General features: G+C 47.3%; 2 protein-coding genes across 2 annotated transcripts in view; both read right to left on the reverse strand.

Moving 5' to 3' along the window:
* Positions 1 to 8,690: 8,690 nt before the first annotated feature.
* Positions 8,691 to 12,162, reverse strand: LOC103790460 (uncharacterized). Its single transcript, XM_078334878.1, has 2 exons — positions 12,003 to 12,162; positions 8,691 to 8,967 (listed from the first exon to the last, which is right to left on the reverse strand). Exons 1-2 carry the CDS (start codon positions 12,141 to 12,143, stop codon positions 8,836 to 8,838), a joined length of 273 nt encoding a protein of 90 aa, XP_078191004.1. The 5' UTR covers positions 12,144 to 12,162; the 3' UTR covers positions 8,691 to 8,835.
* Positions 10,447 to 25,288, reverse strand: part of SLC25A17 (solute carrier family 25 member 17) — an 85,918-nt gene continuing 71,076 nt past the window's right edge. The window contains exons 9-10 of the transcript XR_013521188.1: positions 13,039 to 13,135; positions 10,447 to 12,147 (exon numbers count right to left, since the gene is read on the reverse strand). The gene's annotated coding sequence lies outside the window, so the exon portion shown is untranslated. The remainder of the gene's footprint in view (positions 12,148 to 13,038; positions 13,136 to 25,288) is intronic.

Genomic DNA, 25,288 nt, shown 5'->3' on the forward strand with positions numbered 1-25,288 from the left:
GCAGTGGGCAGAGCACTGGTGATCATGGCCCCAGCACTGCAGCCACAGGGGACTGGGAGCAGCCCTCCAGGAGCTGTGGACAGTGACACTTCCTGAGTCACCACAGCTGGGGAGGCAGCTCCTGAAAACAGATGTGAGAGCAAAAGGTCAGGAGGGGAGAAGGGACAGGAAGATTCAGTGTTTCCTTCCCACCCCCAGCATAGAAGCTCCCCCAAGCTGCACAGGCAGCCAGGACCATGAACAGGAGAGGAGCCCAGTCTTAGTGTAGATGACCCAATGTGGTGCTCTTCTAGACCTGCTCCTGCAGGGCCACCCCCAGCACCTGAGGTCACACCAGAGCATGGGGGATGGGGGCTCAGACACAGCAGCTCCTTTCCAGGGGACTCTTGGAACAGTCTCCACTACTGAGTTGCTACATATCAGCCACTGTGGGCTCATGGTACATGGGCCTGGAGGAGCCTTCCCATTGTCCTTGCTCTGCAGAGCCAGGCCCAAGGTGCCCACTGTGGTCCCAGAGGCACAGGGTGCTGCCCTTGCTCCTGCAGGCCCTTCCTGTTCCCAATAAGCACCACACAAGCCAGCAAGCCTCACACACCACCAAGCAAATGCTTGCTCACTCTTCCCAAAGTTCACATAGACTCTGTCTTAAGGTATTACATTCTAACCTTAGTGAATTGCCCAAGAGAAACAAAACTTTGTGTCCACATAATGATTTCTAGAGGAAGGGACATTGCAGGATTGTTCATAATGGATTAAACTGGACACAACCCAAGTGATTGCCAGTAGGTGACTAGATTAAAATAAGTCCATCCGATGGAGCCCTGCACAACATAACAAGACACACAACAACATGAGTGAATTTCAGAGCTGTCATGTTGAATGCTAGAAGGTCGGTATGACAGAGGACGTGATACCTGTTTCTATCCAGATGAAATCCTACACAAGAGAAATCTCATCTGTAGTGACAGAAAGCAAATTCCTGGTTCTTGGGGCCAAGGTTGGTGGGGTAGTCTGTATGTTCATTGTGGAGCAGATTGTGGAGCAGATTTTGGAGCAGTTAAAAGATTCTCTCTCTCTCTCTCTCTATACACACACACACACACACACACACACACACACACACACACAGAATTTGTTTATCCATTCCTACATATTAGTCATTCTCACAAGCTGTGCTCTTAATATAGACATATATGCTTTCATATGAAGCCTACCTCAATAACACTGATTTCAACACAGAACTACTGCACTATTTGCATCAAAGTAGCCCAGGGCCGAGTCATGGAGAGGTGGAGAAAAGAGAAAACGGCTTTCTCAGGACTGTCAGGCCTTGTACCCTGGGCTAGGGTGGAAGAACTCAGCAGAGGTGCAGCCTGACTGGAGTAGGGGACAGCCCTGGCTCCAACAGCATAGGGGAATTTAGGTCTTCCTTTCCCATGGTCTTGAGCACTTTGTAATCAGCACTGAGGCTGCTGTCCCGGGTCAATGTCATCATCGGCCTCCTGCACTTACTGGAGCCCAGAGAAGCTCTGGGAGGCTGAGCTGCTGACTGAAGCTGAGACCTGCACTGGGATTCAGAGCAGGCTCATCCCAGCAGAGCAGATGTTGAGGCATTTCCCGGCTGTCCTGGTAGCAGGACCCCAGTTACCCCAATGTTGCTGGTGTTCCCTGTGGGTGGAGATTCTGCCTCCTGGATGCATCACTGGAGACACCAGGATCCCTGTGCAGAATCAGATGCTGAAGCCCATGTGTGGATGGATGTGGCTGTACTGATCAGGATTTCCAGGCACAGAAAACAGTGTTGACTCCTACTGGTTTAGTCCAGATCCTAAGGGGCTGGGCATTGGGCTGTGTTGCCTCATCCGTCTGTGCCTTCCTCAGATGCCTGAGGCTGCCTTGTGATAAGGCACCACCTGTTTGCCTGTCTCTCTCCTGCTAGTGGGCATGTCTTACTAAGAGGCAAGTGGCTCCTCAGGGGCTCCACAGAAGCTTCTTAGTGGAAAGATGCTCACAGCCAAGGTCTCTGGGCCCAGGGATTTTGTCTTACTCGCTTTTTTCAGATGAAAAACTTCCGCTGCAAAGAGCAATAGCACAGTGAAAACCAAATTCAGCCCAGAGCCCTGGTGCTTGCGTGAGTGTGGGTCATATCTCAGGAAAAACCAGGGATGTGTCCCAGCATGTTATATAGTCACCAGCATGGAAGCCACTGCTCAGGGTGCAGGTGAACAGATGGCCCTGGGGAAGCACAGGCAGGGAGCAGCCATGTCAGCACAGAATGCTGGTGAGCCTGAGACACCCCCAGGGATGCACGGGTGGGGGTGGCTGAGTCAGCACAAGGTGTAGGTGAGGCTGAGATGCCCCTGAGGATGCACAGGTGGGGAGTGGCCAAGTCAGCACAGGCTGGGATATGGAGCCTGCAGGCGCAGACAGGGGTGAGTGTAGGCACCCACCAGTGTAACTCCCATGGGGGTCTCAGGCTGAGGAGCTGACACAAGCTGGGAACTGAAACCTGGTCTCCAAGGCCTGCTGCCACCTGTGCAGTGAGAGAGGAGCATGAGGAGAGGAGCCCAGGCCCTGGTGGACTCTGTCCCTGATGCCACTGTGGGGCTGGAATGCCCAGGCCACCTTTGCTTCCACCCTCTCCAGAGGAGAGACTGCTTCTGCAGATGTGTTTTCATCTGGGACTGCCCAGCCCTCCCTGAGCCCTGGGTCAGGTCTTTATTGAGTAGCTGTGTAGGGACCACAGTGTCAGCCCCTCATGCCTCTTCTGGTCACAGGCTACACACTCCACCATGGTCCAGATAACTGAGAGCCCAGCTGGTCTCTGCCATTCACCAGTCACTGTTCACACATTCACGATTCAACTCCAACATTTGGGCCTGAGGGATCTTCTCCCTCTCATCACACACCATGTCCCACTGTGTCAAGTCAGTCCTCACAACCCTCCCAACCTGTCCCCACCTTCACCCTTGATGGGACAGGGGGCCATCAACAAAAATGCACAGGGATGTTATTTAAGAGGCCATTTTTAAGAAAAGAAAGACCCACTTCTCTTGTGACTCCTCCACCCAGAAAAAGATGAGCAAGGACACCATTCTTCCAGCATGAAGCTAGAGCCACAGCCCTGAGAGGGCACAGGGTGGTTGGGGGCCCCCATGCCAGGTGGGTGTGCACATCAGAGTAGCATTGGGGCTCTGGAGAAATGTGGAAGGCTTGGAGTTGCCGAGAAAAATAAGGACCAAGACTAGGAAGTCCCCGGACACCCTATCCCAGCCTGACACTCAGTTCAGTCATATTTACTAAATATAATTTACAATAATTCACCTATGATTCTTAACAATGTATACTACCACCCATAATTACATTATGTTAAAGGCCTATTTTAGTTCTGGTTGACAATCTGGTCCACTTTCCTGCTCTCTTGCCTCTGGGGCAAAAAATCAAGACCCCAAAGACAATCTCATTCTATTTGATAGGCTCAGGCTGAAGAACAAATGCAGCCCATTCATTCTTTAGAAGTCACCCCTGTGTCAACCCCACCTGCCTTTCTCAGTTCAAGGCAAATGGCTGAGGTGGAGGGAATTTCTCCCTCCTGATCAAGAGCCTGACACCATCGGGCCACACTGGAAGGTGTCACCAAAATGGTGACAGCCTCCTTGGGATGTTCTAGGTTGCATCTGCACCCCAAAGGAGTCCCTTTTGTGATGGGCACAAGCCCAGTATTCCCACAATGACTTGTGCACAGGACAGTGCCTGAGAAGAGGGCCAGGCTGCTCCAGGCATGAGGACAATGCCCTGCAGGGGACCCGAACACACAAAACAGGGAGGGTCAAAGCCATGAGCTCTGTGCTTTCAGCAAAGCTCCCCACACACCTAAGGGTCCAGGGCCTCTGATACTCAACATAATCCTGACACCATGGTCAATGACAATCCCAACCAGGTGAGCTGTCCCCCAACACAAGAGGGGTTCTGCCCACTGTAGATCAGTTCAGCTGGCCCATGCTCCCAGAGTGGCAACATGGCCCCTGCATAAATCCCTGATCCTCCATCAGTACCCTGTGGGATGGGTCTTCATGTGAGAATGTCCCTCATTCCCAAGTGTCCCCAGGCCCACTGAAGTCTGGGCATGAGCAGCAGATGCCCTTGGAAGGATGGTTATTGCAGGACCTGACTCAGTGAGGGGGGAGCCACATCTCACTGTGGAGAAGCTTCTGTCCTCCAATATCCCTGGAGCTGCAGAGACCTCCTTCCTCTGAGCCATGGGAGAGGACAGTCCCAGAGACTGGAATGGACAGTTGGAGAAAATGCAACCTCACTTGGAGCTGCTCAGTGGAACTGGGCTTGGGGCTCACTGGACCCAGTGACCATCCAGAAGCTCTCAGAAAACACATGTCCTAGACCCTGGGCTGGCATGGATGGGGCCATCACGTCCTTCCTCATCCATCATGCCCTTGGAGACTGCTGAGCCCTGAGGACTGATTGATGCCTGTTTGGATATAATCAGAACTGGCCAGGCATGGTGGCTCACACCTGCAATCTCAGCACTCCAGAAGATTGAGGCAGGAGGACTGCTTGAGGTCAGCAGTTCAAGACCACCCTGAAATACATAGTGAGATTCCATCTCTAGGAAAATAAACACAATTTACAAAGCAGGCAGGCATGGTGCCATGTGCCTGTAGTCTCAGCTACTGGGGAAGCTGAGGCAAGAGAATCACTTGAGCACAGGAGTTCAAAACTGCAGTGAGCCATGATCTCACCACTGCACTCCAGCCTGGGCAACAGAACAAGACCTCATCTCTGCAAAGAAAAGAGAAGGCTGTGTGCAGATGGAGGTGGTGGCTGGAGTGACACAGTGGTAAGCAAATGAATGACAACAATTGCTGGCAAACAACAGAAGCTGAGAGGCAGGAAACAGGCCTCCTCCAGAGCCTCCAGGAGCCAGCCCTTTGTGCCCCTCAAATGTGGGCTTCTGGCCTCCGGCACTGGGACACCATGCGTTTCTGTCACTGTGAGCAGCCCAGGCCCTGGCAGTTAGTTACGGATGCCCCAGGATTCTCATCCAGCCATCTGACAAGGGCAAGCTCCAAGGAAGGGATTCCCTCCTTATCTATGTTGTTTGAAGATTTTACAATAATTTACTCTTGTATGGCTAATCATTGTTAACCAATACAAATAAAATAGTAAAGAAATGACCTACATCTTCAGTTGGGAGTTTGGTCTGCCACTTATCAAGTATGGAATCTTGAACAAGAGTTAAACATCTGAATGTCTCCATCAGGTCATCTGTAAAGTGGGAGTGCTCACACCCACAGGGCTCACCTCCAAGGTTGCGGCTGGACTCTCCCTGGGCCCCTGTTCTCTCACCAGCCACGTCCACTCTTCCCCCAAAATGGCGCCAGTGACTGTGATGGCTTTCCATTCCCACCACCTTTGTCTCTAACCCCAGCAGCAGATCGATGTCAGCAGAACACAACTGAGTTTTCTTCTCCTCATGCCCCTTCAGGGGTTCCTCACCACCCACCAGAACAGATGCAAGCTTCCAAGCCTTGCTGGATACTCTACATTCTGAGCTCCACCTGCCTTCCCATCCCCAGCCTTCCCCACTCCTGGTGGAAAAAAGCTGGGTGTGTGGATGGTTTCTGAATGCTGAGCATGATCTTTTGCAGCCAGTCCACTCCTTATGCTGTCCCTATCGGAGTCTCCACCCTAAGCCTTTCCAGCCTGGAGGCTCCTCCCAGGGCCCCACAACAGAAGTGACTTCCCGGTCCTTTGAATTCCTATAGCACCAGGCCTACCATCCCCCATTAAACTGCAAACTCCTTTTGTGGAAAAGAACTTTATTCATTACTGTACTATCACGCTATCTTATGGAGAACAGATTGTCAATAAATATTTGCTGAATAAAAGAATAACAGTTATAAAACACTTGATTTATATGGATTAATACTGGTTCTAAAACTGAGAAATTACAAACAGCACTGATATTCAGCCAGTACACATACGTCTGGGCACAGCAGTGGTAAAATACTGAAATATCCACTGCCACTGACCCTTAGCATCCATATGTCCCCCACTGCCACTGCTCTCCTCCCTGGAGTGCCTGGACCTCCCACAGGCTCCTAACTAAAGGGCTGACTGCAGCAGGGAGCACCCAAGACTCAGCAGCCACGTGGCCAGGTCCACTGGTGAAAGCATCCATCCTGACTGATCAGGTCCTGCAGGGTTTCAGTGTTAAATATTTTGATAATATCCCTGATTATAAATAAGACTCAGTCATATAGTTGGAAAATGATGCTTCTCCTCATTGTGAAATCTCTTAGAAGACTCTGTAGATCCAGGACGGAAGTGGATCTCTGAAGGTTTCGGGCATACTCATTAGCACTCTGTCTTCATGTAAACCAGAAGATATGCAGTTTCTTGCCTAGAGAGATGAGAATACACATCAGTACAACAGCATAAAACCTTCATCAGAAAAGGATGCTTCATTAATCCATGACAGGACAAGTGTCAGCAAACATCCAGGCAGCTGGATCAAGCCTTCTTCTATCCATCGCCTCGGAGAAGAACAAAATAGACGGCCTGGGAAGATACGCACTAAGTTTCTGTTAGTTAATATCTAAAGCAGAGGCTAACAAGCTCCAGGCACACAAGCCAAATCCAACCCTGTCGGGTTTTTTAAATAAACTTTCAACTTTTATGTCAGATTCAGCGGGTACATGTACAGGTTTGTCACGGGTGTGAGCACAGTACACAACAGTTAGTTTTGTGCCTCTCCCCTTCCTTCCCCATCCAGCAGTTCCCAGTGTCTATTGCTGCCATCTTTAAGTCAATGAGTGCCCAGTGTTTAGCTCCCATTTGTAAGTGAGAATATGCATTGTTTGTTTTTTGATGAGACCAGTTCTTGCCCTGTCACCAGACTGGAATGCACTGGCACAATAATAGCTCACCACAGCCTCGTACTCCTGGGTTCAAGTGATCCTCCTGCCTCAGCTTTAGCTTCCTGAGTAGCTGGGACTCCAGGTGTGTACCACCATGCCTAGCTATAACTTTCACTTTTTTTGTAGAGATGGGTTTTGCTTTGCTGCCCAGGCTGGTCTTGAACTCCTGGCTTAAAGTGATCCTCCTGCCTTGGCCTCCCAAAGTACTGGAATTAAAAGCATGAGCCCATATCCATCCTCCAAGCCCCTTTTTGGAAATAAATTCAACTGAATCCCAGCCATGCTCATTCACCCAGGTACTGTCTGTGGCTGCTTTTACTCCACAGGGCAGAGTTAAGTGGCTGCAACAGCCACTGTACAGACCACAAAGCCTGAAGTACTTTCTCTTCAGCCCTTTATAGAGGAAGGCTGCCAACCTCTGATCTCAATAACAGGGAAATCAATGGCAGCCACTAAGTGGCAGACACTGGGTGTCTAAGAGGATGCTCAGAAGAAACAGGAGAGAAAGATGAAAAGTAGAATGAAGATTTCAAATGTGAGCTTCACCTAATCCGTTATTTTTCAAATGACCAAGCCTATCTCTGTAGCTGAAAATCACCTCAAATAGCGTTTCTAATATACAACCTAAAAGCTCAGCTAAGAAAACTTATAAAATCTCTCTGCTTAAACTTCATCCAGCCTTTTTCTCTCCAGCTTCTCCTCTGTGGTCATTGGTTATAAACATATTTATTGACACTTACTAATGCAAGCCAGACAAAGAAATATGAAAAAAGTCATCCTTCCCTCAAAAGAGTTCATAGTCTAATGTTATAGAAAGTTATGTAAGCAAACAATTTTAAAAACCAGTGGCTCGGTGTGGTGGCTCATGCTTGTAATCCAAGCACTTTGCGAGGCTGAAATGGGCAGATGGCCCAGGATTTTGAGACCAGTCTGGCAATATAGCAAGACTTCATCTCTACAAACATTTTTAAAAAATATGCCAGGTGTGATGGTGCATGCCTGTAGCCCCAGCTATTCAAAAGGCTGAGGTGGGAGGATTGCCTGTGCTCAGGAGTTCAAAGCTTCAGTGAGCTATGAACACACCACAGTGCTCCACCCTAGGCAACAAAGCCAGACCCCCATCTCTAAAAATTACATGTACAAAAACAATTGTGATCTTTGCTTTAATATTCCTAGAGTGTGATGTGTGAGGCAAGTGGGGGAGGGGGGTGAGTGCTGAAGATGAGGTGGACAGTGAGCCATCAGCATGTCAGTAACAGGGGAATCCATGGATATTTCATGCAGCTCCAAGGACCCTATATGAGCTAATTGGGCTCCCATTATTCCAATGTTTCTTACCAGTGGTAGTTAGAATTTTCATAGGTACACCGGATGTCTTCCCAAGACACCTGGACGCCAGAAACAATGGAGTCACGCAGCCACCAGCTGATACTTGCGAGCACCCACAGAGGACAGGAGGCTATAATGTGCCCCCCATCCTCCAGAGAAGCCCACCTCTTCCAACTCCCAAGAGCCCAGAGTATTGGTGGCAGGATGTCACATGCAATGAAGTCTCTTTAGCACCTTTGTCCCTGTGTTTAAACTCAGTCATGCTTATCCCAGAGGCCTAACTTACACATTTCTAACTCTATTTGCTCTATAAACATTTCCCACAAAGCATGAAGCCACAGGGCATGAGCCTCGAGCACCAAAAACTTAGAAGTGAAGGGAAGTGAAGAGAGGTGCAAACCATGTGGGGACTTCAGGCTGAAAAAGGCTTGAACTCTCATAAACGACACCACACCCAGACAGCAAGATCACGGTGTGTTGATCTTGGAGATCCATGCAGTCTGGATCCCAGAATTTGTTAGAGGTGGCCAATCCCAGGCAGGAGGCCATTGTGGATGATGTTTCTCACTTAGGCAATGTTGGAGTCATTGAAGAAGAACCATTTTTTGTCCACAGCATTCCAGATGTAGGCACAGTAATGACTGGAGTCCACCATTCCCACATGTGCAATTACAGTGAAGAGCTCATACTGCCCTCCAGGCTGAAAAGAGAAAGGCATGAGACAGTTCACTTGCCACCACAAATATGATTGCATCACACATTTATACCTGCCCACTCCAGCCCTGATTATGGGACTTCAGAATACTAGACAACAGTCCCGCCCCATGGCCCACGTGCACCCTCCGGGAGGGGCTTTCCTGAGCATGGATCCTGAACTGCAAAGCCTCAGCAGGTTGACAGAGCAGAGCACACTGGAGATGGAAGGCAGGATATCATGAGACAGCCCCCAAAGCCAGGCAAGATTAGAACTCCCCCTGGGAGGGGTGGGGGTCTTCAGAGCATAGTTCTGTTTCTCCACAAGCTCAAGAATGCCCTAACTTGAGCCAATGTTCACAGCCAAAAGTGTCCTTTGTAGGGGGAGGGGAAACAGAGGGCAAGGGCAGCACATGCAAAACTGAGCCACCCACAGTTCAGGCTCCAGTTATTCCCTACTTCTATTTGCGGACCTTGTGTGGGACTTCATAAAATGCAGGGCAATATCTGTACCTAAATATTCATTTACAAGGAATAAAAGGTTAGAGGAACATGCTGAATGCCACTGGCTAGATAGCCAGTTCTAGCATATTAAAAAAAAATCTTCAACCAAATCAACTGCAAGGAAAAGAAAAGCAACAGAAATCTAAAAGGAATTTAAGAAAAGAGAGAAACTTAAGCAAATGCAAGTGTGGGCATTGCTTGGATCTAGATTCAAACAAACCACATAGATTAAAGAACAGTCAAGAAGTCTGCACGTTTACCAGATATTTGATTCTATCAAGAAATTACAAGATGGAGCTGGTTGTTTTGAGTGCTTCTTCTTTAGAGATGCATAATGAAGTGTTTACCAATAAAGTAGGATGGTGTCTGAGATTTTCTTCAAAAAAATCCAGTAAAGATTGGATGAAACAAGATTCCGGAAGATTAATAGGAAGAGCAAGACTGCCATGAGTTTCGTAATGGTTACAGCTGATGATTTACTGTCTAATTCTTCACTAGACACCTTGGTATATATTTGCAATGTTCCATAACAAAGTCTTTGTTGTTGTTGCAAAGACAGAGTCTCTCATTGTTGTCCAGCTGGGCTCAAACTACTGGACTCAAGCAATGCTCTTAGCCTCTCAAAGAGCTAGGATTACAGGCGTGACCCATGGCACTCAGCCAATAGAGTCCTTTTTAAGCAAAAAAACAGTTTTAAATATACTTCATCAGGCAGAATGTGCAGGTAGAAATGTAAAGAATTAGAAGGCTCCCTCTGAAAAAGAGAATCCTGTGAAATGTACACAGCGTAAGTAGGTAAAGAAACCATGTTATAATGGGAGCCATATCAGGCCTTACTTTTCTAAATGCCATGGTTCTAGAACAAAAACAGCCAAACAGACCATAAAAACAGAAGAGACACTCCAAAAATAGACCCGCTCATATAGGAATACAAAATTTGCTGTGTAGCATGTCAAATCTATGGAGAAACGATATTTGTATCTTTTTTCTTTTGTTTTTCCTGTTTTGTTTTATTTTTAGAGACAGGATCTTGTGCTGTCACCCAGGCTGGAGTACAGTGATAGATCATCGCTCACTGCAGCCTCAAACTCCTGGGCTCAATTTTCCTACCTAGGCCTCACAAGTAGCTGGGACTACAGAGGTTTGCTACCACACCCAGCTAATTTTTTTTTTGAGATGGAATCTCACTCTGTAGTTCAGGCTGGAGTGCAATAATGTGATCTTGGCTCACTGCCACCTCCACCTCTGAGGTCCTGGTTCAAGCATTTCTTCTACCTCAGCCTCCCAAGTAGCTGGAATTATAGGCATGAGCCACCATGCCCAGCTAATTTTGGTATTTTTTAGTAGAGACGGGGTTTCACCATATTGGCCAGTCTGGTCTTGAACTTCTGACCTTGTGATTTGCCCACCTCTACCTCCCAAAGTACTGGGATTACAGGCCAGCTAATTTTTTTTAGAGAGATGGGGGTCTCCCTATGTTGCCCAGGTAGGTCTCAAAATCCTGGGCTCAAGTGATCCTTCTGCCTCATCATTTCCAAGTGCTGGGATTACAGGCATGAGCCATATCACCTGGCCTGTGTCAAAATAGGCATTATCAGAGTGCCAGAAGGAGGAGAGTGAGAAGAGACAGAAAGTTTATCTAAAGAAGTAACAGTCACAAGTGGCAGATTGACATTTCAGTCAATGGCAGACCATAGAAGCACAATGGCCATAGCATATAGCCTAGGTGTTTAGTAGGCTGCCCCATCTAGGTTTGTGAAGTCTGCTCCATGATGTTCACGTGATGACAAAATCACTTACTGATGCATTTTTCAGAACATATCTCTGTTGTTAAGCAACACATAGCTGTAATGACAGAAAACTTCCCAAACCAGGAAAAAATAGAAATCTGCATCCAGGAAGCCCAAAGGACACCATAAGACAATCCACACCAAGTCACAGGATAATTGATTTAAAAAGTTAAAGACAACGGATTCTGAAAGCAGCATGAGAAAAGCAGTGTGTTATACACAACAGAAAACCTGAAAGTATGGGATTTCTTTTGGGAGTGATGAAAATATTATGAACTTAGATTGTGATGATGAAGGCACATCTCTGTGAATATACTACAGACCTCTGGATTGTATGTTTTTAAATGGAGGAATTTTACAGTATGTGATGCACATCTCAATACTGCTATCTTAAAAAAACCCAACCTATTTATGAATTATCTTGTAGAACAGGTTTTGTTTTTTATTCCTTTATTCTGTTTTCCTGCAGTTCCTTAACTGTGGCTGAATAAGCTTGGAGGATAAGCCTTTGCTTACGCTACTGAGAAGCAGAAAAAGGGCGGTATGGAAGTAAAATGTCCATAAATAATATCAGTTCTGCACCTCCAAAAATGTGTGTCTCTCACACAAATGTCTCTATAATCTGAGAGGTCCAGGCTAATTTGCTTCTTGTTGCTTCACTGGCTGTTAGTTCCTCTCTTCACTCTGCCTTTAAGCTTCCCACCCCCTTGGAATCAGCAGGCAGGAGCCCAGGAGGATGGCATCTTACCAGTATGCTGTACTTCTGCAGGCAGTAGGCCAGCTCCAGGGGCTGCACTGCATTCTGCCGGCTGTCCTCCATCTTCTCCTGCAGCAGAAGCAGCTGGAAAGGGACACTTCTCCTCTGCTTGTCAGCTCCCTTGGACAACATGATCCTGCCACAAAAGAATGGATGGAAACTTCCTTACATGTAGTTTTTGAAGCTAGGTGCACACTGGAATCACTTGGGTAAAAATTTAAATCACCATATCCAGGCCATACCCATACAAATGACACCAAAATTCTAGAGGGTGGGGCCCAGTTATCAGAATGTTTTATTTCCCCAGATTATTTCAATGTGTGGCCAAAGTTGAGAAGCACCACATGAGCAAATCTGCTGTACAGGAGACCCTCTAAAGAGGGACATCAGCATGACTGCTGCCTCAGCCCCTCTGCACTCTGCCCAGCAGTCATGTGAGAGCAGAGGGCAGGTGCATGAGGAGGTCCTGACTCCACATCTCAGGCAAGCAGCAAACATCCAGCCTAAAGCTCTCCGAAGTGCAGAGGCACATGCTGGGTTAGGTCCTGGGAAGAAAGGGCAACATGAAGGGCTGTGCTTGTGGTTTGGCAATGATTCATTTAATTACAGGCACTACCTGGATGGGAAAAAGGAGAGAGCACAGGGCAGGAAAGGAGTGAGAGAGAGAGAGAGAGAGAGAGAGAGCATTGTGTGAGTGTTGGGGGAAGGGAGGTGTGTACTGTCCACTGACTCCTTCCCAACATCAGTCTAGTTCCAACTCTCTCTTTAACCAAGTCAGTGGCCATCAATCCTGGCTGCACTTTAAAATCACCCAAGGAGTGCTTTTAAAAAGTATCAATACCTGGGCCCCACCCTGTACCAACCTAAGAAGTTTTAGAAATAATGTGTAGTCCAGAATATGCAGAAACAGGTCTTCTCTCTGCCAACGTTTGAGAGAACATCTCAAAAAGTTCAAGTCACTGTGAATAACTGAATATATTAAAAATGAAATAATACACATGCTTAACAGCCTGAAGAATAGTCTTACCTCTTCAATATCCTGGTCAAGTCCACGTTCATTACAAACACCTGAATTAAGGAGTTAAGGCAGCAGGTCTGTCCAGTGTTGTGTAAACCAACCAGGCCTGTAAGGGGAAGAGAAAAAATACTGAGGGCAAGGCCTAGGTAAAGAATTTGAAACTGCTGGGTGTGGTGGCTCATGCCTGTAATCCCAGCACTCTGGGAGGCTGAGGCAGGCGGGTCACCTGAGGTCAGGAGTTCAAGACCAGCCTGGTCCACATGCCGAAAACCCTGTTTCTACTAAAAATACAAAAAATTCAGCTGGGCATCACGGCAGGTGCCTATAATCCCAGCTACTTGGGAGGCTGAGGCAGGAGAATTGCTTGAATCTGGCAGGTGGAGGTTCCAGTGAGCCAAGATTGCACTGCTGTACTCCAGCCTGGACAAGAGTGGAACTCTGTCTTAAAAAAAAGAAGTTGACAAAAATCAAATGATTTTTTAAATCTACCAAGGACATGAAATCCTATAAAATTCTCTTAGAGGTACAAAGTGTTCACTCAAGAGATTGCAAACAAATTGGAGAGAAGATATCAAGCATGAACTTTTAAAAAGTTTAATAACATGGGCCAGGCACAGTGGCTCACACCTGTAATGCCAGCACTTTGGGAGGCTGAGGCAGGTGGATCACCTGTGGTCAGGGGTTAGATAACAGGCTGGCCAACAGGGGTTAGATAACAGGCTCAACTCTACAAAAATTGGCTGAGCATAGTGATGTGTGCCTATAATACCAGCTACTTGGGAGGCTGAGGCAGGAAAATTGCTTGAACCTGGCAGATGGAGGTTACAGTGAGCCAAGATCATGCCACTGCACTCTAGCCTGGGCGACACAGCAAAATTCCATCAAAAGAAAAAGAAAAGAAAGGAAGGAAGGAAGGAAGGGAGGGAGGGAGGGAGGAAGGAAGGAAGGGAGGGAGGGAGGGAGGAAGGAAGGGAGGGAGGGAGGGAGGGAGGAAGGAAGGAAGGAAGGGAGGGAGGGAGGAAGGGAGGGAGGGAGGGAGGAAAAAAATAAAGGAAGGAAGGAAAGAAAGAAAGAAAGAGGAAAAAGTTCAATAAAAAGAAGTTTTAAAAAGTTGGGTAAAAAGAAGTTTTACTAGTTTTTTAGGAAAAATGAGATGTCACCAAAAATGTAAATTATTCACTGCCAAATGAGTAGTACAAGCAATTGTTGGGGAAGAAAGAAGAAAAAGAAAGAAACATTAGAGAAAGTGTAACTGAGAATTATGGGTTCCTCTCATTCAAAGTGTTCTCCATGGAGCTGAGTCCAAATGTGCATCTGTGGGTCTCAGGGGACAAGAGGAACTCCCCAGATTGTCTGTGTCCAACTCCAGTGGAGAGGTCCCTGCTCAGTACCCACCACAGGGAGACAGGAGATTACAAGGCAGGTTTGGGGAAGATTCACCTAATACAATCTCACCCTGAGAGGCTGAAAGTCAGAAGAAACTTATAAGAATAGGAGAAAAACAAAAGGCATTTCTCTGAAGCCTAGCACCCAGCCTCCTCTCTTCCAACCCAACCTTAGGCTCCACAGACCCCACAAGGTGGGCAATTTAAGAGGGAGGAAGTAGCAGTAAAGTCAGAATTTTTGAGGAAAGGGCTTTGGCTTATGAGATGTGGCAATAAAAAAGTAAAAATTTGGGTTTGCAGGTGAGCACAGATTTCTGCTCTCAGATCATCAGGAGCACGTTGCTTCCAGACAGACTGGTACAAAGTTACCTCAGCAGTAAATATGGGAACTAAGGCTAACTGTCACTAGACACCCAGAACTGGCTTAAAGCAGTTTCCACAGATCACCCCATTTAATCCTCCCAACAACCCCAGGTGTTTGGTACTGTTATTATCCCCGTTTTGTATTTGTTTTTTAGAAATAAGATTTTCCTAGAACCCAGGCTGCATCCTGATATAAAAGATGCAGAAATTCAGGCACAAGAAAGCAGGTGCCATCAGCCACAAAGCTCTGCTGCTTCAGAGCGCAGGGGTGAGGCAAGCATTGACATGCAGTCAGGAAGAGAAAAATGGGAGGGATCTAATGACATGAGGGTAGTCCCAGGCCCCGGGATGCTCTCCAGGCTGCTTCTCTTCCTCTTCATGTTGCTGTCTGCTTCCTTCTTTCCAACAAGATCTGCTGGAGACTCAGCCAGGACTGACTGACAAGTTCGTCTCAGGAGCCCAAAAGCCTTGCCCATTTGTGATCACTCCAAAACCCCAAGGACTGACTGCCAGGCCCATGTTGGGGACAGCACAACCTCACTTCCAGGAAGAGCTCAAGTGAGTGAGCCACGCACAATAGGATCTCTGTGAAAATACAATGCGGGTAGGTAAGGATTCAAGAAGGGGGAATGTGCATTCATGTAATCTGTTCTGATGCCAAAGAGCGGGAGATAACTGGGGAGATGCCTCATAGAGCTCTAGGATGGGACCCTACCCTGGGTCCCACAGGTATCCATTCTTCCTCAAAATGGACTGCCAAATCCTAACCCATAACGCCCTCTTGGGGAAGGACAGGGAAGCTTGCATAAGACTTTGCTTTGCAACCCAGGATCAGGCCCACTTCAGTAAAAGCCAGCACTGAGCAGAGCCCCTGAGCCCCTGATGCCAGGCTGGTACCGACAGAGGAAGCCTCTCAACCCACCCCACACTGGAAGGGAACCTAGGGCCCTGGCAGGACAGAGTTGTGTTCTGGCCGCATCACCGCCAGCTGGCTGCAGCAGTCACAGGCCTCAAATAAACCTCACCTGCAGGCAGGCTGTAGCACCGCAGGCCCTAGGCAAATCCCGGTGCTGGGCTGGTCTCACAGCAGTGGACTCTGAGTGTGATCCAATATTGTGTCAGCCTCAGTGGCCACAGGGTTATGCTTGCACCCCTCCCCCAACCCCAGCACAGCAGCATCAAGAGAGACACTGTTTGCTTGAGGGAAGAAGAGAGGTAAGTGGAGGACTTTGCCTGGAAACCCGGTGCTAGGTTCACAACAGTAAAGCCCAGTACTGGGCAGAGCTGCATCTCCCAGATACTAGACCAGTACCCACAGGCAGATCTCATCACCCTAGTGCCAGATGAGAACACACAGCCCCAGAGACAAGGACTTGGGATCTGGCCCACATCACCACCTGCCAACCACAGTGACCTTGGGCCCTGAATAAACCTCAGCAGCAGTAGGCAAGCCATCATGGCCATGAGTCCTGGGCACGCCCAGTGCTGTACTTCAGGTGTGACCCAGGGCTGTGTCAGTCTCAGCAGCCAAAGAATTCCAACCGCAGTGATCCTGGGCTTAGGGCATGCCCTAGCTCTACAACAGCTGATGCAGTCATGGGCTTAGGGTCCTGACCAATCAGCCTCTCCTTAATCTTGGACAGGTTTACTGATGAAAGAAGAGCCCAAACAAAGCCAGACAATGAAGACTGGCTTCGGTACCTATGTCAATGCACAGACATTGGCACACGGCCATAAGGATCAAGATCAGTCAGAGAAGCATGACATCACTAAATGAAAAATGTAAGGTGCCAGTGACTAACCCTAGAGATAAGAGATGAGGCCTCGCATGCTGGCTCACGCCTGTAATCCCAGCACTTTGGAAGGCCGAGGCTGGAGGATCACTTGAGCCCAGAAATTCAAGACCAGTCTAGGCAACATAGTGAGACTCCATTCGCCACAAAAAAAAAAAAAAAAAACTTGAGATGAGGCTGCTTGAGGCCAGGAGTTTGAGGCTGCAGTGAAGTATGATTGTGCCACTGACTCCAGCCTGGGCAAGAGGATGAGACCTTGTATCTAAATAAATAAATAAGAGGGAATAAAACAACATAATAACAATGAGTAACATCAAATCACTATTTCTAGTAAAAGGTGGAAGCCTTTTATATATACTGTCTTTTTTATCCTTACACAGCCATGTGAATTAATTACTGATATATACCCATTTTACAGATGAGAAACCTGAGATACAAAGAAATGAGTGCCTTCCCCAAGGTCAAACAACTGGCAAATGATGGGCCAGATGTAGACGAGCTGGACAGGATTTAAGTCTCACTACCATGCTGCTCAAGTGAGAAATCAACTCAGGACCAATTATTGGTGGGAATGTAAATCGGTGGAGCCATTATGCAAAACAGTATGGAGACTCCTTAAAAACCTAAAAATAGCTGTATCATCTGATCCAGTAATCCCACTGCTGAATATATATGCAAAGGAAAGGGAATCAGTATGTTGAAGAGATCTGCACCCTCATGCCTATTGTGGCCCTACTCATAATGCCTGAGATAGAGAATCAACATAAGTGTCTATCAAAAGATGAATGGATAAAACAATGTGGACTATATATATACAATGGAATGTAATTTAGCCATTAAAAGAGAATGAAATCCTGTCATTCACATCAACATGAGTGAGCCTGGAATACATTATGTTAGTGAAATAACCTGGGTGCAGAAAGATAAATGCCACATGTTCACACATGTGAAAACTAAAAAAGCTTATCTCCTAGAAATAGAGAATAGAAAGCCAGCCACAGTGGCTCACACCTATAATCCCAGCACTTTGGTTGGCTAAGGCAGGAGGATAGCTTGAAATTATGAGTTCAAGACCAGTCTAGGTAACGTAGCAAGACCCTGTTTCTAAAAATAAAAATCAAATTAGTCTGGCATGGTGGCATGTACCTGTAGTCCCTGTGACTTGGGACACTGAGGCAGGAGGATCAGTTGATCCCAGGAGTTTGAGGCTACAGTGAATTATGATCATGCTACAGCACTCCAGCCTAGGCAACAGAGCAAGACCCTGTCACTTTTTTTTTTTTTTTTTTTGAAACACAGTTTTACTCTTTTTGCCCAGGCTGGAGTGCAAGGGTGTGATCTTAGCTCACTGCAACCTCCGCCTCCCGGGTTCAAGCAATTGTCTTGCCTCAGCCACTCATGTATTTGGGTTTACAGGCATGCACCACGACACCCAGCTAATTTTTTTTTTTTAGTAGAGACAGGGTTTCACCAAGTTGGCCAGGCTGGTCTTGAACTCCTGACCTCAGGTGATTCAACCCCATCAACCTCCCAATGTGCGGGGATTACAGGCATGAGCCACCACTCCTGGCCTGACTCTGTCTCTTAAAAAAAATTAATCATGACCAGCCTGGCCAACATAATGAAATCCCATATCTACTAATAATACAAAAACTGATCTGGGCGTGGTGGCAGGCACCTGTAGTCTCAGCTACTCAGGAGGCTGAGGCAGCAGAATGACTTGAACCCAGGAGGAGGAGGTCACAGTGAGTCAGGATTGCACCACTGCACTCCACCCTGGGAGACAGACAGAGACTCTGTCTCAAAGAAAAACAAACAGACAAACAAACAAACAAACAAACATTCAAAAGACCAACAAAACAAAAGGTTGATTTTTTGAAAAGACAAAACTGAAAAATCTTTAGCTAAACTGAGAAGAGAAAAAGACTCAAATAAATAAAAACAGAGGCAATAAGGAAACATTACAACTGATACCACAGAAGTACAAAGAATTGTTAAAGGCCAGATGTGGTGGGTCCTGACTCTAAACCCAGCACTTTGGGAGGCCAAGGTGGGCGGATCACCTGAGATCAGGAATTCCAGACCAGCCTGGCCAACATGGCGAAACTCCATCTGTATTAAAAGTATAAAAATTATCTAGGCATGGTGGCACAGGCCTGTAATCCTAGCTACTCGGGAGGCTGAGGCAGGAAAATCGCTGGAACTCAGGAGGCGAAGGTTGCACTGAGCTGAGGTCACACCATTACTCTCCAGCCTGGGCACCAAGAGCAAAACTCCATCTTGAACAAAACAAAACAAAACAAAACAAAACAAACAGCCAAATCAGGGCAGTTAGCATCTCTATCGCCTCACACATTTATTATTTATTCATGGTAAGAACATTCGAAACTCTCTTCTAGCTATTTTGAAATGTACAGTATTAACTACAGTCTCCAATAGAACACCTGCCCTTTTTCCTCCTAACGGCAACAGTGGTGGTACATGCCTACAGTCACAGCTACTTGGGAGGCTGAGGCAAGAGAATCACTTGAACCCAGAAGGCAGAGGTTTCAGTGAGCCAGGATAGCATCACTGCACTCCAGTCTGCATGACAGAGACTCTGTCTCCAAAATAAAAATTATTAAAAAAAAAAGAAAAAGGCCAAACGCAGTGACTCATACCTGCAATCCCAGTACTTTGGGATGCCAAGGTGGGTAGATCACCTGAGGTCAGGAGTTTGAGACCAGCCTGGCCAACACAGTGAAACCCCATCTCTACTAAAAATAAAAGTAAAAATAAAAAATTAGCCGAGCATGCTGGTGCGCACCTGTAATTCCAGCTACTTGGAAGGCTGAGGCAGGAGAATCACTTGAAATCAGGAGGCAGGGGCTGCGGTGAGCTGAGATGGTGCCACTGCACTCCAGTCTGAGTGACAGAGTAAGATTCCTTCTCAAAAAGGAAAAAAAAAGCACTGGTGGAAACTATTAAGATATTATGAACAACCAAATGCCAAACAACTAGAAAACCTTGAAGAAACGAATAGATTCCTGGACACATAGAGTCTATTAAGATTGAGCCACATTGAAACAGAAAACCTGAACAGACTAGTCATGAGCAAGGAGACTGTGGCAGTAATTTCAAAGTCTACCAGCAAAACAAAACAAAAAACAAACTCAGGGCCTGATGGCTTTACTCCTGAATTCTACCACACATTTAAAGAACTAATACCAATTATATTGAAACTTTTCCAAATAATTGAAGAGGGGAGAATATTCTCAAACTCGTAAGGCCAGCATTATTCTGATACCCAAACCAGACAAGTACATGATGAAGAAAGAAAACTACAGGCCAGTATCCCTGATGAACACAGACACAAAAATCCTCAACAAAATATTAGCAAACAAAATTCAACAACAGTATCATTCATGATGATCAAGTGGGATTCATTAGAGCGATTCAAGGATAGTTCAACATAAGCAAATCAACAAAAAGTATATATTACGCTAACAGAATCAAGAACAAAAATCATATGATTTCAATAGATGCTTAAAAATTCAGTAACATTTAACATCCCTTCGTGATAAGGACTCTCAACAAACTGTGTACAGAAAGAACATGCATCAGAACAATAAAGGCCATCAAGGACAAACGCACTGCTATCATTTGAGAAAACTGAAAGCCTTTCTTCTAAGACAGGGAACCAGACAAGGATGACCACCTTCACCACTTTCATGCAACACAATACTAGCAGTTCTCGCCAGAGCAATTAGGCAAGAGAAACTAAAGGTACCTAAATTGGAAAGAAAAAAATCAAATTATCCTTTTTTGCAAACAATATGAACCTATATTTAGAAAAATCTAATGATTCCACAGAAAATTCTTAAAGCTGATAAACAAATTCCTGTAAAGTTACAAAATACAGAGTCAGTCACATTTCTGGCCAGGCACGTGGTGGTATAAGCCTGTATTCCCAGCTAGTCGGGAGGCTGGGGCAGGAGAATGGCTTGAACCTGGGAGGCGGAGGTTGCAGTGAGCCAAGATCAAGCCACTGCACTCCAGTCTGGGTAACAGAGCAAAACACTGTCTCAAAAAAAAAAAAAAAAAGAAAGAAAGAAAGAAAGAGAGAGAGAGAGAATGTGCTGGTATATAAGGCAAGGTCTGTCTGACTCCAGAGTTTGTCCTAAAAATATCCTACACTCACAGCCCTTTCCATATGCTGGGCTCCATTTACAAATACTATCTCATTTAACTCCCACGACATAAGTGATGTGGCTACTGTTACTCTCCCACCCCTTTTCGGATGAGGAAAACAGGCCCAGAGAGGACTAGCACCTCGCTCAGGGTTGCACAGCCCATCAGAGGGCAGAGATGGGATTGGAAACCAGGTCATCTAGCCCCAGAGTTCAGGCTTTCAGCTCTAACTACTGTCCCTGTTTTTGTCCCTCACAGGATAGAAGATCGTAGATGATGTCTGGGTGGTGAGCCGTTTGGCCAGAGGACGTACCTCTAGGGATGGGAGCCGCTCTCCTCCAGAAGCCGACATTTTGCCACCTTGGCTGCTGTGACCAGACACTGATCAGGCCTGGGTGGGGAGTTGGGTGGGTCCTGACTCCCCTGCCCTCCAGAAGCCCCATGTAGGGCTCTGTGGAGCTGGGGCAGCTGTCCCCTCCTAGAGAGGTGGGAGTCCTGGCTGGCTGTGGAGGGAGTGGGCACAGAGTGACACAGGGTGGGCCTCTGCTGGCATGGCCCCACCCTCCTGCATAGCACTGATCAAGCGAGGTGCCTGTAGGGCTTCTGGAATCAAGAGCCTTAAACTGTGGCTCTGTGGACTTTGCATGTCTGCTGGGGGTGCCCCTGGGCTGCCTCCTTTCCTGCCCACCCCTCAAGGGCATCGCCAGCCTTCCGTCAGCAAAGTGGGCACAACCATCGTGACACTACTCACCAGCAGGTGGCGTTGGGGGCTTTTTCTTCTGAGCCCCACACAGAGTTGGTCTGAAGCTGGCTCCTGCTTCACGGCTCACGGAGTGTGACCCAGGGTCCCCTCATGCCTCAGTTTCCCAGCCTGGCACCGTCTTATCCAGGAAGAGGAGACGTGCTAAAACTTGTGCCTCCCAACTGGCAACCTCCACAGAGGGCAGAGGTCGGACACCGGGGTCAAACAGAAACTGGTTCAGATCCCAGCTCCGCCACTTCCTGCATGACCATGGGCAAGTCAGCAACCCTCTCTGAACCTCTGTTTCTTCATCTGTAATCCAAGAATGACAATACTCTGTGAGGCTGTCTTGGGATTAAATGAGACCGAAAGCCTTTGGATGGATCTTGACTCTTCTTTTGCTCATGCTCCAGTTCTGACTATCTAGAAATCCTGTTTGCCTTCAAAATTGATCTAGACTTTTTTTTTTTTTTTTTTTGAGAAGGAGTTTTGACCCTTTTGCCCAGGTTGGAGTATGGTGGAGTGATCTCAGCTCACTGCAACCTCTGGATTCAAGTTATTCTCCTGCCGCAGCCTCCCAAGTAGCTGGGATTATAGGCTCACACCACCACACCCGGCTAATTTTTGTATTTTTAGTAGAGACAGGGTTTCACCATGTTGGCCAGGGAGGTCTTGAACTTCTGACCTCAGGTGATGCACCTGCCTTGGTCTCTCAAAGTGTTGGGATTAAAGGTGTGAGCCACAGTGCCTGGCTCAATTTAGACCCTATACTTCTGCCACCCCAAAAGCCCCCACCCTGGTCCTGTTTGCACTCATTTTCTGCATAGTCCTTGGACTCTCTGCTCCCTCCTGGTCCCTGGGGTCCATTCCCCACACACAACCAAAGCAGAGACAGGGTTTTACCATGCTGGCCAGGCTGGTCTTGAACTCCTGACCTCAAGTGATTCTGCATCAGATCATACCCGCTCCTGCTCGCAGCTCTCCGTGGCTCTGTCTCAGGTCCATGAGGCCCCAGACGATCTGTCCCTGTCACCCCTCTGTTCTCACTCCCTTCACTCACCCGCTCACCCACTCTGCTGCAGCCACACTGGCCTCTGCATTGGGCTCCCTGCCCACTTTTGCACGGGGAGTTCCCTCTGGTGGGAATACTGTTCCCCCAGGGATCTTTGTGGCTCCTGTTCTCCCTCCCTCAGGTGCCTCCCTCAGTGCCATCCTCTCTGACCCTCTTGTTTAAAACAACTACACCCAACTGGAGGTCATCAGTTTCAGGGAAATAGGCCAGGCACAGGAAGACAAACCTCACATATTCTCACTCATTTGTGAAAGCTAAAAATCAAAACAGTTGCTCTCACGGACATGGGGGTAGGAGGAGATCAGAGGTTAGGAAGTGGGGTGGGGGCCAGGGTTGTGGGCTTTTTATGTTGTGGGTTTGTTGTTTTTTGAGATGAAGTCTTGCTTTGTCCCCCAGGCTGGAGTGCAATGGCAATATATTGGCTCACTGCAACTCCTGCCTCCTGGGTTCAAGCGATTCTCCTGCCTCAGCCTCCTGAGTATCTGGCATTATAGGCATCTGCCACCACATCTGACTCATTTTTGTATTTTTAGCAGAGACAGGGTTCTACCATGTTGGTGCTGGGCTGGTTTCGAACTCCTGACCTCAAGTGATCCACCTGCCTCGGCCTCCCAAAGTGCTGGGATTACAGGCATGAGCCACCACACCCGACCTTGGTTTTGTTAACAGGTTAAAAAAATTAGAATGAGTAAGACCTACTATTTGACCACACGATAAAGTGACTATACTCAATTATAATTGTACATTTTAAATAACTAAAAGAGTGTAATTGGATTGTAACTCAAAGGATAAAAGCTTGAGAGGATGGATACCCCATTCTCCCTGAGGCGATTATTTCACGTTGCATGCCTGTGTCAAAACATCTAATGTACCCCATAAATACATACACTTACTATGGACTCAACAAAAATTAAAACTTAAGGCCAGGCGTGGTGGCTCCCACCTGTAACCTCAGCACTTTGGGAAGCCAGGGTGAAAGGATCACTTGAACTCAGGAGTTTGAGACCAGCCTGGCCAACATGGCAAAACCCCTCCGTCTGTAGCAAAAATACAATTAGCTGGGCATGGTGGCATACACCTATGATCCAGCTACTCAGGAGGCTGAGGTGGGAAAATCGCTGGAGTCCGGGAAGTCAAGGTTGAAATGAACCAAGGTCACCCCATTGCACTCCAGCCTGGATGACAGAGAGCCTGTCTAAAAAAATAATGATAATAAATTTCTTAAAAATTAATAATAATAAAATAGTTTGACCCTCCCACACACCTCCCATCCTCCTTCACTGCTTTATATTTCTTCAAGACACCTAGGACCAGGCACAATGGCTCATGCCAGTAATCCCAGCACTTTGGGAGGCTGAGGAAGGCAGGTCACTTGAGGTCAGGAGTTCAAGACCAGTCTGCAACATGGTGAAACCCTGTCTCTAGTAAAAACACAAAAATTAGCTGGGTGTGGTGGCACACGCCTATAATCCCAGCTACTCAGGAGGCTGAGGCAGGAGAATTGCTTGAACCTGGGAGGTTGCAGTGAGGTGATACCGCACCACTGCACTCCAGCCTGTGCGAAAGAGTGAGACTCCATCTAAAAAAAAAAAAGGCACTTAGCTCTTGTGACCCACTGTATAGATACATGCTTAATTATTTGTTCCTTGTCTTCCCCAACAGAATGTGAGTTCCCTGGACCACAGGGGTTTTTTGTTGTTGTTGTTGTTGTTTTTTGCCAGTTCCGTTCCCTGGCTGTTGCCCTGATCACTGGTATGTAGTAGGTGCTCAGTAAACGTGGTTTGCATAGAAGGAACGAGTGAGAAATAAAGGAGAAATGCTTAGCACAGGGCTTGGTACTGAAGAATGCACAGCAATCAGTAGGAATGACAGTGACTTAGGTGACTGATAAAGGCTCAGCCCTTGGGAGCTCCCCATGGTTGGGTATGCAGGAGACTGGCAGGCAGGACTGATGGCAACACCTGCCCCATGTGACCTGCACAGGAAGTTGTGGGTTGCAGGGCCAGAGACCCTGAAGCTGCTGAGAGGCAAAGCTGAGCAAGGCCTTTTTTTTTAAGATGGAATCTCGCTCTGTCACCAGGCTAGAGTGCAGTGGTATGATCTCGGCTCACTGCAACCTCCACCTCCTGGGTTCAAGTGATTCTCCTGCCTCAGCCTCCTGAGTAGCTGTCACTACATGTGTGTGCCACCACACCCAGCTAATTTTTTTTTCTGTACTTTTAGTAGAGACAGAGCTTCACCGTGTTGGTTGGGCTGGTCTCGAACTCCTGATCTCAGGTAATCCACCTGCCTTGGCCTCCCAAAGTGCTGGAATTACAGGTATGACTCACCACACTGGCCTATTTTTATTTTTTATTTTCTGAGACAGGGTCTTGCTCTGCTGCCCAGGCTGAAGTGCAATGGTGCAATTATAGCTCACTGCAGCTTCAACATCCAGTGCTCAAGCAATCCTCCTGCCTCAGCCTCCCAAGTAGCTGGGACCACAGGTGAGTGCCACCATGCCCAGCTAATTTTCTAATTTTTTTTTGTAGAGACAGAGGTGGTGGGGGGAGTGAGAAATGGGGGGTCGAGAGGTTTGGTGGGGGGTGGTTGCTATGTTTCCCAGGCTGGTCCAGAACTCCTGGGCTCACGTGATCCTCCTGCCTTCCACAGCACTGGGATTCGAAGCGTGAGCCACCAGGCCCAGCCTGCATCTTACACTTATATTGGCTAAATTTGGCCACCCTAAGATTGA

The sequence above is a fragment of the Callithrix jacchus genome, chromosome 1, assembly GCF_049354715.1.
Source record: "Callithrix jacchus isolate 240 chromosome 1, calJac240_pri, whole genome shotgun sequence".
Classification (NCBI taxonomy): Eukaryota; Metazoa; Chordata; class Mammalia; order Primates; family Cebidae; genus Callithrix; species Callithrix jacchus.